This window comes from Nymphaea colorata, chromosome 5, assembly GCF_008831285.2.
Source record: "Nymphaea colorata isolate Beijing-Zhang1983 chromosome 5, ASM883128v2, whole genome shotgun sequence".
NCBI lineage: Eukaryota > Viridiplantae > Streptophyta > Magnoliopsida > Nymphaeales > Nymphaeaceae > Nymphaea > Nymphaea colorata.
Genome location: NC_045142.1, coordinates 7999397 through 8009950, shown reverse-complemented (window position 1 = coordinate 8009950; position 10554 = coordinate 7999397). Strand labels below are relative to the sequence as shown.

The following is a 10554-nucleotide window of genomic DNA, read 5'->3' as shown; positions in this document are numbered from 1 at the left end:
ATTTCAAATAAGCAAGTAACTAGTTATACCACATTCGAAAGCATGAAGCGGTACAATTCTCTTAGATATCATCTTTTTTGCCACATCTTCGCAGCCCTCCGGAAAGGATCAGACCTCAAAACCATGGATTTGAGATTCATGGTAATCAAACGCGACTCTGTGTGTAACATCATTTTACAAATATTAAATACTCATCAAAGCAATGAATCCAACAGTTCAATAAACATCATACCAATGTGCATTCATTGAACCATTATAGACATAGTCGATCCATGCAAAAAACTCTTCGCAAGCAGAAAATGTCAAGTACAACTGCAGTTAATTGATCCGTTAGCAAGAGGGTGTCTATATCTTCTCTTCATTCTTCTCCTCCTCCTCCTATTTACTCTCTGTGTAGCTTGGAAGAAGTTCCTTGAGTTTTTTTAAATCAGGATTTGCTTGAGTTTTTTATATGAGTTTGGTGCCTATGGGACATTGACGTGAGTTTGGTGTGGACATTACATCTAGCTGAGCCCAAGTTCAATTCCTTCCTAGTAAAATTTGTCAAGCACTAGTGTTGGCTGGCATTGGTAATCATACCAGCCCACATAGCTCTACTATTGTCAAGGGAGGGCCTAAGGCCCTGGCCCTACTTTAAAAAAAAAATTAAAATTTATATATGAATTTAAAAAAAATTATTTATCATATATAAAAATTAAAAAAAAATATTTCGTTTCTATTAAAATTTAAAAACTTTAATTTGACTCCTTTAATAAAAAACAGTTCTAGTGCCACCCCACCGGTTGATGTCGACATGGCCCTACTCCGGAGCTCGAGTTCATCCCAACCCTGAGTCAGAACCGAGGGGTCCGAACCCGGTAAATGTGCCCCCACCACATCGCCGCAGCGTCACCAGCCACAGTGGCGCGGCGGCGGCACCACAGCTTTCCTTCGTTCTGAAGGAGGAAGCGCTTCACCCCTGGACCTGGGTCCGTCGAGAAGATGGTGGCCTCCCCACAGACGTGACCCTACAATCTCCTTGTCAAATAGCAACGGGGACCGTGAAAAATTGGAGGAAAATATGGAGCACACCGACTGAGTTCTTCATTCGTCGATGAAAGGCTCGGCTTCGCTGGTTTTATGAGCGGAGATGAGTTTCAGGTTTTCGCCTAAGAGGGGAAGGCCGAGGGAGCCCGTGGACGCAGCACCGGCAGCATCCCGTCGCTGAGAGGTAAGGATCTCTTTCTCTCTCTCTCTCTCTCTCTCTCTCTCTCTCTCTCTCTCTCTCGTTGTTCCCCTCTTGATACGTGTGATGCCAAGGAAAGCCCAGAGTCGACGGTTTTAAAAAGGGCTTTTGATAGAGGACTTGCAGTCCTCTTTTTCCATCAGCCGATCCTAAAATCGGCTTCCCTTTCTTCCATTTCTGCATATTTTTGTCTGCAATGTTCCAATTGGACAGTCTATATTTCTGCCGACCCCTCTGTTTGCTTTTCTCTTCAGTTTCTCCAAGTTATTCATTTCTATACTTTGTTTTGGAGTCAACTAGGTCGTGTTTGCATAGATTTCTGTCTGAAAATTGTGATTTTACAGTTGGTGTTTGCTGGAATGCTTCAGAGGTATCGTTGGGTAGGATTGCTACTTTTTTCCGGTAAGCTCTTGAATTTGTCAAGAATCTATAACTTGTTGGCAAATAGATAACAGATTAAAAAACTCATTTGCTGATGCATTGGACTGGGTTAAAAACAGTTCTGTAGTTCCAACTCGAAATGTACAGCAACAGAAGATAGGTCAGGCAATAGTAGACTGAACTTATATGGAACTTTTGTCTTGTCTCTTGATTCTTGAGTGAAATTAGTTCAATTTGATGGTAGCTTACGTGAATAATTTCTCTGGTTTCATGTAATTGGGCTAGTTCATTTATGAAAAATCAGCGATCATTGAAAACAAATAACATACAACAGTTTGCGCGCGTAACGGTCAGTGTTTCTCCCCTTCTCCTTGTGCTTGATCATCAAACACGTTAAAACTTTTCTAGAAGAAAATTCTTTGGTTCATCAAACATACCTTGAATATGGAAGTAGGAGGAATCCCCCCTCTTCCACCCTCTATTAGGGGAACTTTCTCTAGAAATCTTTCCCCTCCAAAACAAAAGGTGCAATCAAACGGTATCTCACTCACTTTTTTTTTCATTCTCTCTCCACCGTGATGCCATCAAATCCCTCCGTTGACCATACATTGCTGCCCGATTGGCCCTCGGCTGTTGACCATACATTGTTGCTCGATCGCCCCTCGGCTGATGATACATTGGCTTCCAGTTGCACCTCCACTGGCCGACCCACCGCCATACTCCTCCTCTGCCACACCACTGTCCTTTCCCTGTTTTGTCCACTTCGTGTCAACTCTTTTGCACAATGGCAACTTCTATTTGTTTTCCCTATTTCTATCATTTGATTTTCATTTCCCTAGGTGCACCACCACAGGAAACACTCTCTTTCATGATCAAATTTCTGATGAATCGAATGAAGCAAGTCGATGTTTCTTTTGGTTCTCAAGTTTGACTTCGAATTTGAAATATATTTGAGAGTCATTCCTCAAACTGCATATATATTTCAATTTTCAATGAATAGTTTGGTAACTTGCTTGGTGTCAAAATGGATTTCCAATTTGATCTGTTCTAATAGAAGAGGCCTGTGATAATATTCATTCCTTGTGTTGAAAACTTGAAATTTATAACAGAGGTACTTTGTACTCAAAGCGCTTTTCATCTATACCCAATCCCTGCCCTTTCCACTTATGCCATTTGCACTTATGCCCTTTGTTATTGTTTTAACTAATTGTTCATTGTTTTGGGAACAGTTCCTTCCTTGATCTATAAGCACCCACTTTTCATCTGCTGAACTTATTTGTTCTTCTTTTCCCATCACCTTATCCCATTACTTTTTTCTAATTTTAGTGCTTATATTGGCTTCTTGTTTCCTTTTTTCTTTTGTTTTATTATCAGAATGAAATTGTCTCATGAAGTAAATTATCTCTGTGAACTTCATCCTGTTTGTCAAATTTACTTCTGGAAAATGATTAATCAGGAAAATGTGGTTTTCTTCCTTTGAAAATTTTGACTGCCCTTGCAAAAGTCGATGTTCATGGCTTTTATGTTACTTTGTGTATTATGATATTGAATTGATTCTTCAAATTTCCCTAGTTATGCTCTATATCTATTTAGGAAAATGGAAATATGCTCAATTTACATTTAGCAACATAAACTGCGGATATTGTGGTACCATGTGGGATATTAACATTTTAAACTTTCTCCCCCTTTCCCTTGGGTTTCAGCTTACTTGGATAAGTTGTTACTTATGAGAGAAGCGATTATAAATGAAGCTATGTTGTTAAGGCCTCGCCTGGGCGTGGACCAAGTGTGAGTCCACACCCGCCGCCTAAGTCCACCACTTAGGCTATGTCACATGGTTGCTTCTAAATGGCTGCTGCACCCATGTCACACCCATGTCAACGCTGGTGCTGGTGCTTCTCTGACACAGCACATTTGGTTTGGTCTACTGAATTGGGCCAAAACTAACCATTTTAATTGTGCACATAACTAAACTATATCTAATACAAAAAGTTCATATCTAAATATAGATAAATAAGGCTACTAAGCAGTTAAATAACTATGTAACATATGATTTATGCACATATATACACACGCATATATATACATCCTCACCACACCTGCACCTAATTTTGTTTTGAAATTTGCCGTATCCACACCTGCATCTGCACCCACACCGATACTCGCACCCGCATCCATGTGACATAGCACTTAGGCGATGGGATATGTGTTGGCACTTAAGGTGTCGCCAACACGCCTAGTCCATGGGAAAGTGAAAAAGTCACCTTCCTTTCAATTAAAGTTTCTTAATTGAGTATATATTGTTGTGTACTTTATTTTGTGTTGATTACATCATATGTATTGTTATGTTGATTACGCTGTTATATGTATACTGTTATATGTATATACTTTATATTGTTAGTGACTTAGTCTGTTATATAGTATTGTTATACGTCATACCTGTTATATATATACATACATTAGTATGGTTATGTTACGTACTTATATCATATAGTTATATGTATTATTAATTTGTTATACCTGTTATAAACTTATATGTATATACTATTATGTTAAATTGTATTGTAATATGTGTTATAGATATATATATATATATATATATATATAGACACACACACACACTGTTACATACAGTCCATTACACCTGTTATATGGTATTGCATCAACCTATCATATGTATATACTGTTAGCGTATTATATAATATGAAGTATTGTGATACCTGTTATATGTATGTGTTAGTATGGTTATGCACTTATATGTATTGTTACTGTTGTGTACTTACATGTATACTATTATGTACTGTTAGTCTTTTTTATTATATTACATCTTTCTTTAAGTGTAGATGGATTAAAGCCTTCTTGTGGATTTACATTCCTTCTTCTAGAGATTAGATTTTTTTTTTTCTATTGTTTCTTATAGTAGATTACATTTAATGAGTAATGTTAAACTTCCATTGATTTTGCATATTTAATGAAGTCAACAATTAATTTTTTATTGTTTAACTTCATTATGCTTGTTATATTACTACTCTCCACATTTCAAATATTAGTGATAGTTAATCAAAATAACTTGACATATTAACATAACTAAAAAAATTTTAAAAAAAGGGTTGCCTTTCTTGCCTAGGCGCTAGGCCCGCTGCCTGGGTGCCTTGACAACATAGAGATGAAGAAAGTTACTTTTATTTCTTTAGAATGAACTAGACTAACTTTTATTTTCTTAGGTTGTTAACAAAGTTATATGGTGATCATTAACAATGTTATTTGTCTGATTTTCCTTGAAATATATATGCATAGAAGGTATTGCTTCAGTCCTATGTCTGTGTGAGTTGTTTCCTATGTGATTTGTGAATGTGGATGTGGATTATTGTGTAATTAAACTACATTAGACGGTATTATTTAGGAGAAGTTGATTTGGGAATTACCCCACAAGAAATTTTTGTCACATAGAAGGTATTACTGGGACAGGTCGTTAAGGGTTGCCCGACATTTATTTGAGTTGTTTTCAATATTGTTCTGTAATTGTAGATTTAACTTGTTCCACCTTTGATTGTAAATATGACTTGATTATGGAATGGATGTGCATGTGTGATATGTGTATGAAGCTATGGACCATGTAGTGTTATTAACACAAGCTAAATATGGTTTTTCACATTGTTCTCTACTTATATACTTGTCAGTTTAGTTGCTTTTCATTTCTGACATTATTTTTATGAATATATATAATTCACAATTTTGGTCCTGAAGCTTATGCTGCATCTCATCTTCCTTTAAAGGCTCAACGCATTGCTTTGCCTCATCACATTTGACAACATTGGGTTGAAGTGTGCATAGAGTTTCCTCCATGGATTCCAGAAGGGTTTCACGGGCTGTGATCGACCCAAAGGTGCGGCAGGTTGGGTTTGTGACAACTTCCGAACAGATGCGCTCACCCTTAGATGCTGCTGGAACAGAGGAAGACCCCCCTTTGATCAGTGATATGTCGCCGGTTGGGAATTCACTTTCTCCTGTGATGATTCCACCTCCTCGTCACCTGGTGGAAGCAATGCGGGCAGCCCCTGTTCCGGTCCCATCCTCTTGTCTCCAGAGGCTGAGCAGCAATGCCTCTGTGGGAAGCTACAATCCATCAGACTGTGCTTTAGGTACATCACCAGGGCCTTCTCCGTCGAGCAAGAATGAGAGTGTTACTTCCCTGGACTTCTCTGAGTCACCTCGTTGGGTCTCTAGAACGGTGTCTGCTAGTGTTGGTGGGGCTGGGAAGACGGAAGATTTCGTTCAGCGTTCCGCTTCTCTTCCGACATCTGGGTTCCCTGAACAAAGAAATTTGGCTACTGTTTCGTCGGTGAAGACATCTTCAGGTGTCCAATGCAAATGTTCTTCTTGATTCTTGATTCTTGATTCACAACATTATGTTTGAGTTAGATACTTCTAAAATGTTTTTTATCACACATCTTAACCCAAAAGTTGGTATTCAAATTTCTACAATGCTTATTGACTGTGATGGGTTATTACATTCCTCATAGCTTGAGATTGAGCAAGAATAGAATTAGAGAGGTTCAATTTATTTGATCTGAGTATCAGAAGTTGTTACTGGTGTATGTGGTAGTTCAGAAATTGAGCAGGTTCTGAATTTCCAGTAGCAAGAAGTTTTTGAGCTACATGCATAATTCTGTTTAAAACTGCATATCTTTGGTCTGCGGACTGTAAGAAGTTGATCTGTGATAAGTTAGATAGAAGTCTGGTGTCTTATTTGGTTATTCTCTGATCTATTAAAATGTCTAGACGAAATTATCTTTGTATTTTGGAAATAATAGTTTTTCTTTTGTAGCTTTTTTGTTTGGAAGACAGAAATCATTTGATAACTTGTTTTCTTGTTAGAAGTGGTTACTGGAGACCCAAAAGAATCAGAAAGAGGCAATGCTACATATTTGAAGCCTCTAAAAGAGAAGACTTCTAAAGCAGAGAGACGTGCACTTCAGGAGGCCCAACGAGCAGCAAAGGCTGCGGCAAAAGAGACAGGTATATATCTGACTTCATTTGTATGTTTTCAGTTTTAATTTGTTTGTGTTGAATTTACATATCATAGTCTTATCAATGTAGAAGAGAAGTATAGGGGGACCATTTTGAATAAGAAGATGGAGAGAAATTGCAAGAAGTTTGCAGGTCTTTTTTCTTGTAGAGGGTTCAGAAACAGAAGTAGGTCCCTGCAACTGAAGATGATTTCCAGGTGATCTTTTAGAGAGTTAGGTAGAATGTAAGAGCATTGACTACATTTATCATTAGGGAAGGCTGTTACCGGTATTAAAAGTCCATCCTATTTGCCTGTGAGCTAAAACAATTGAAAATTTTGAGGCCAGGAAAAGAATAACTGCAGGATGAATATGGCTTTGTTATCCAACTTGGTTTCAATATTTATAAAGTGGAGCTTAGTTGAGCCTCCAACTACTGGAAACATGCATGTCATAGATCATTGCAGGAAGCACCTGGAATCAAATGTCCACTCATAGTCGTCATTCTGTCAAGAAATTTGTTCATACAAGATCATCAAAGGAGGTCTGCCATTACCTAAACTGTGACATGGATTGCTGGGAGATAAATTGGTTGCTAGATTTGTCTGGTCAAACTATCTTCTTACTTGTTACTTGATTCTTGTTGTAGGTGGAAGCAAAGCAAGTGGTGTGACATCTACAGGCGCAAAACCATCTAAGGATGGTAAACCACCACCACCCTCAAAAAAGAAAGATGGAACATCTATAGGAGGTGCTGCTGCATTCTCAGATAAAAAGACTCCTGACCGGCTCCCTGAGAAGGAGAAAAAGAAGGATGTTCCTCCCCCAAGGATGCAGTTTGATGATACACAACGGGTTGAAAAGGCAAAAAAACGTGCACTAGTGAAACAGACAGAAAGTAGAAACCGAGTCGAGTTGTTTAGACATCTACCTCAATATGTCCATGGAACTCTGCTTCCTGACCTTGAATCCAAATTCTTTCACTCTGATCATGGCCATCAAATGCATCCTCACCCTGCAGTGTACAAGGTGGCATTCTATTTTATGTAAATGTACCCTTATTTCTCTATGTACAGAAATTACTCAAGCAACAAAGATGTTTCTTCATCATGTCACCCATTTTTATTATTATTATTGTAATTTCCATTTTGTTAGCTTTATTACTTTCTGGTGCTGCTAGTGGAAACTGTCAAATTGCGTATTTTTTTTTTTTAATCACTAGATAAGCTTGTATTTGAGCAGAAAATAGTACAGCCTACACATTATGGACAACCATGTCTTCCTATAAATATGACAGTGGTTGTTTTGCATGTGTTGCATTTCTACTTATTGCCATGTTGACTCTCTTTCGTGTTCTAGATGTATGTACTAATACTGCATCTCTTCTTTTATAATTTTCAGGTAGGTTTGCAATATCTGTCTGGTGATATTGTCGGTGGTAATGCACGTTGTGTAGCAATGCTTTTAGCATTTCAGGAAGCCATCAAGGACTATAAAACACCACCAGAGAAAGCATTGGTGCGAGATTTGACTGCCAAAATCAACAGCTATATTAGTTTTCTCATATCTTGTAGGCCACTTTCAATCAGCATGGGGAATGCCATTAGGTTTCTCAAAGATCGCATATCTAAGCTGTCATTGGCGCTAACGGAATCAGAAGCAAAATCTACACTGCAGTCAGATATTGACCGTTTCATTAATGAAAAAATAGTGCTTGCTGATAAGGTGATTGTTGGGCATGCAGTAACCAAGATCAGGGATGGAGACGTCTTACTAACATATGGCTCAGCCTGTGTGGTTGAAATGATAATAGAATATGCTCATGAACTTGGTAAAAAATTTCGTGTTGTAGTAGTGGATTCACGTCCGAAGCATGAAGGTCAGAAATTACTTAGACGTCTGTTGGCAAAGGGTATCAGCTGTACCTATACCCATATAAATGCAATTTCTTATGTTATGCATGAAGTAACGAGGGTCTTTCTAGGAGCTGCTTCAGTGTTGTCAAATGGAATTGTTTACTCGAGGGTTGGAACAGCATGTGTTGCCATGGTGGCTCATGCTTTTCGAGTTCCTGTGTTGATATGTTGTGAAGCTTATAAGTTCCATGAAAGGGTCCAGCTTGACTCTATATGCTCTAATGAACTTGGTAGGCAAGTTTGGTTTGCTTTACCTTTTGTTATGTTAATAGTAGTTAGTTTGACCTGTACTGCGTGCAAGTTCAGGAACTTAGCTTGCTTTTTCTTGTTCTGCAGGGGATCCAGATGCAATCTCAAAAGTTTCTGGAAGAAAGGAGTTGAACCATTTGGACAACTGGGCTGATAAGGAAAATTTGCATCTCCTGAATCTGATGTATGTGGTTGGAAACATGGAAACCTTGAAAATTAGTTTTTTTATTTGCTAGTTTTTTAGTTGCCTAGTTTTTTAGTTGCCTAGTTTTTTAGTCGCTTCTCCATGGATATTCATTGATTCTTGTATCCTATTGATGCAGTTATGATGCAACCCCTGCAGATTATGTGTCAATGATAATCACTGACTATGGAATGGTGAGCAATCTGATTGACTTTATGGTCTCCAAACTTCATCATGCATGCTTATTGTTGCTAATAAAATGGAAATTATTGTGGCAACAGTTCAGTAGATGACCTTTTTTAATATGCCTCTTATGATTCGGATTATTTGGAACCAGAATAGATATGAGTTGTCACAGAAGTATGCTATTTATGAACTTTGTGCCAGCTTGTTAGTTCTCCTACTGAGTCTTGGTTGCTTGTGAGTTCACAGTTTGTCCAGAATTCATGTTCACCTGTGCTCTTTGTTGTCTTTCCTCTTTGAAATTTGAACACAAAATATATGGAATATGGTACAACGATGCTGAGAATTTAGATAATAAAGGGCACCTCATATTACCTCTCTGTCTTCCTCAACCTGTTGCTTTTTTGGTAGAAAGGTTTGCGTAAAAAAACTCCTGTGGCACTAAATGCTCTCCCTTGTCTGTCTGTCTTGGTCAATGCACTTGTGGAGATTCCCATGTAATGCTAATGTTTAAATTGTTCATGTGCACAAGAGGTGAAAGAGAAAGAAGCGTGTATAGTTCCCTAGGCACTCAAAAATTTATGTTTAATCTTTAGGAAAATACAGCATTAGCATTGCATTTTTCTTTCTGTATAGTTCTGCTTGTCATTATCTTTCTTTTTTCCATGATAAGGTGATTTGATGCGATTCTCTTCTCTGCAGATTCCACCAACTAGTGTCCCAGTCATTGTCAGAGAGTATGGTGGATCACGTTCTTTGATATAGAGATGCATCAACTGAAAAAAGTGAGGTCGAAGATGTGGTAATTCAATCTGCATGTCTTCTTCAGCATCAACAGGCTTTTTAGAACTGGAGAACCAAGCTCTCATGTGGAGAGGCCAGATACTTTTATTTTCTAATTACCACTCGTTGGTTGCATCACCCACTTTTTGATTCCCGGAATAATTGTATAGTTTTTCCTGCCAAGATTCCATATCTTGCATAAAATCACCCAATTTGAGGTGGTGGGTTTTCACCCTATCTAGGGTGCAGTTTTGGGAGTTTTGTCTTATTCCTTAGATTTCGAACATTTGGAGGTTTTTTTTTTTTTCAGTCAGTGTTCCAGGATGATACAAAATATATTTTGGAATTCCTCTATTGTTGAATTTTGTATCAATGATCTCCATGGACAAAAAGGGATTGTGTCAATGTTGGCAACATATGACCAAGGCATACTGAGAGCCTCGGGCAGACTAAGCCGTTGAGACAGAGAATTCATTGTCCATGCAATGAAGGGGAAAGAAGTTCCCCGACACTTGCCTGCATATTAGCTTTTCCTGCAGTATTTTGACATGGTTTGTTATCGAATGATTTATCTATTCTTTGAAGAATGCTTCGGCACTACTAAAGGAAAAGCTTTGCAATTTC

The 10554-nt window shown here is 38.1% G+C and overlaps 1 protein-coding gene across 3 annotated transcripts; it reads left to right on the top strand.

Moving 5' to 3' along the window:
- The first annotated feature begins 841 nt into the window (after positions 1 to 841).
- Positions 842 to 10299, top strand: LOC116254610 (uncharacterized). 3 transcript variants are annotated; one of them, XM_031630094.2, is made up of 9 exons: positions 842 to 1210; positions 1570 to 1627; positions 5383 to 5964; positions 6485 to 6625; positions 7265 to 7644; positions 8017 to 8761; positions 8868 to 8964; positions 9104 to 9158; positions 9850 to 10299. In XM_031630094.2, the coding sequence occupies exons 3-9, from the start codon at positions 5451 to 5453 to the stop codon at positions 9910 to 9912; spliced, it is 1995 nt and encodes a 664-aa protein (XP_031485954.1). In that variant the 5' UTR covers positions 842 to 1210; positions 1570 to 1627; positions 5383 to 5450; the 3' UTR covers positions 9913 to 10299. The 3 variants fall into 3 exon arrangements, with proteins under 3 accessions (XP_031485954.1, XP_031485955.1, XP_031485956.1); XM_031630096.2 differs by having other exon boundaries at positions 843 to 1210; positions 6488 to 6625; XM_031630095.2 differs by lacking the exon at positions 1570 to 1627.
- Positions 10300 to 10554: the final 255 nt, after the last annotated feature.

What these genes read in the sequence shown, in the direction of transcription:
- LOC116254610 (XM_031630095.2), top strand. Translation starts at nt 5,451, where the DNA reads ATGGATTCCAGAAGGGTTTCACGGGCTGTGATCGACCCAAAGGTGCGG. An exon ending in CTCACCCTGCAGTGTACAAG is followed by an intron (nt 7,645 to 8,016) that starts GTGGCATTCTAT and finishes TATAATTTTCAG; the next exon opens with GTAGGTTTGCAATATCTGTC. An exon ending in TATATGCTCTAATGAACTTG is followed by an intron (nt 8,762 to 8,867) that starts GTAGGCAAGTTT and finishes CTTGTTCTGCAG; the next exon opens with GGGATCCAGATGCAATCTCA.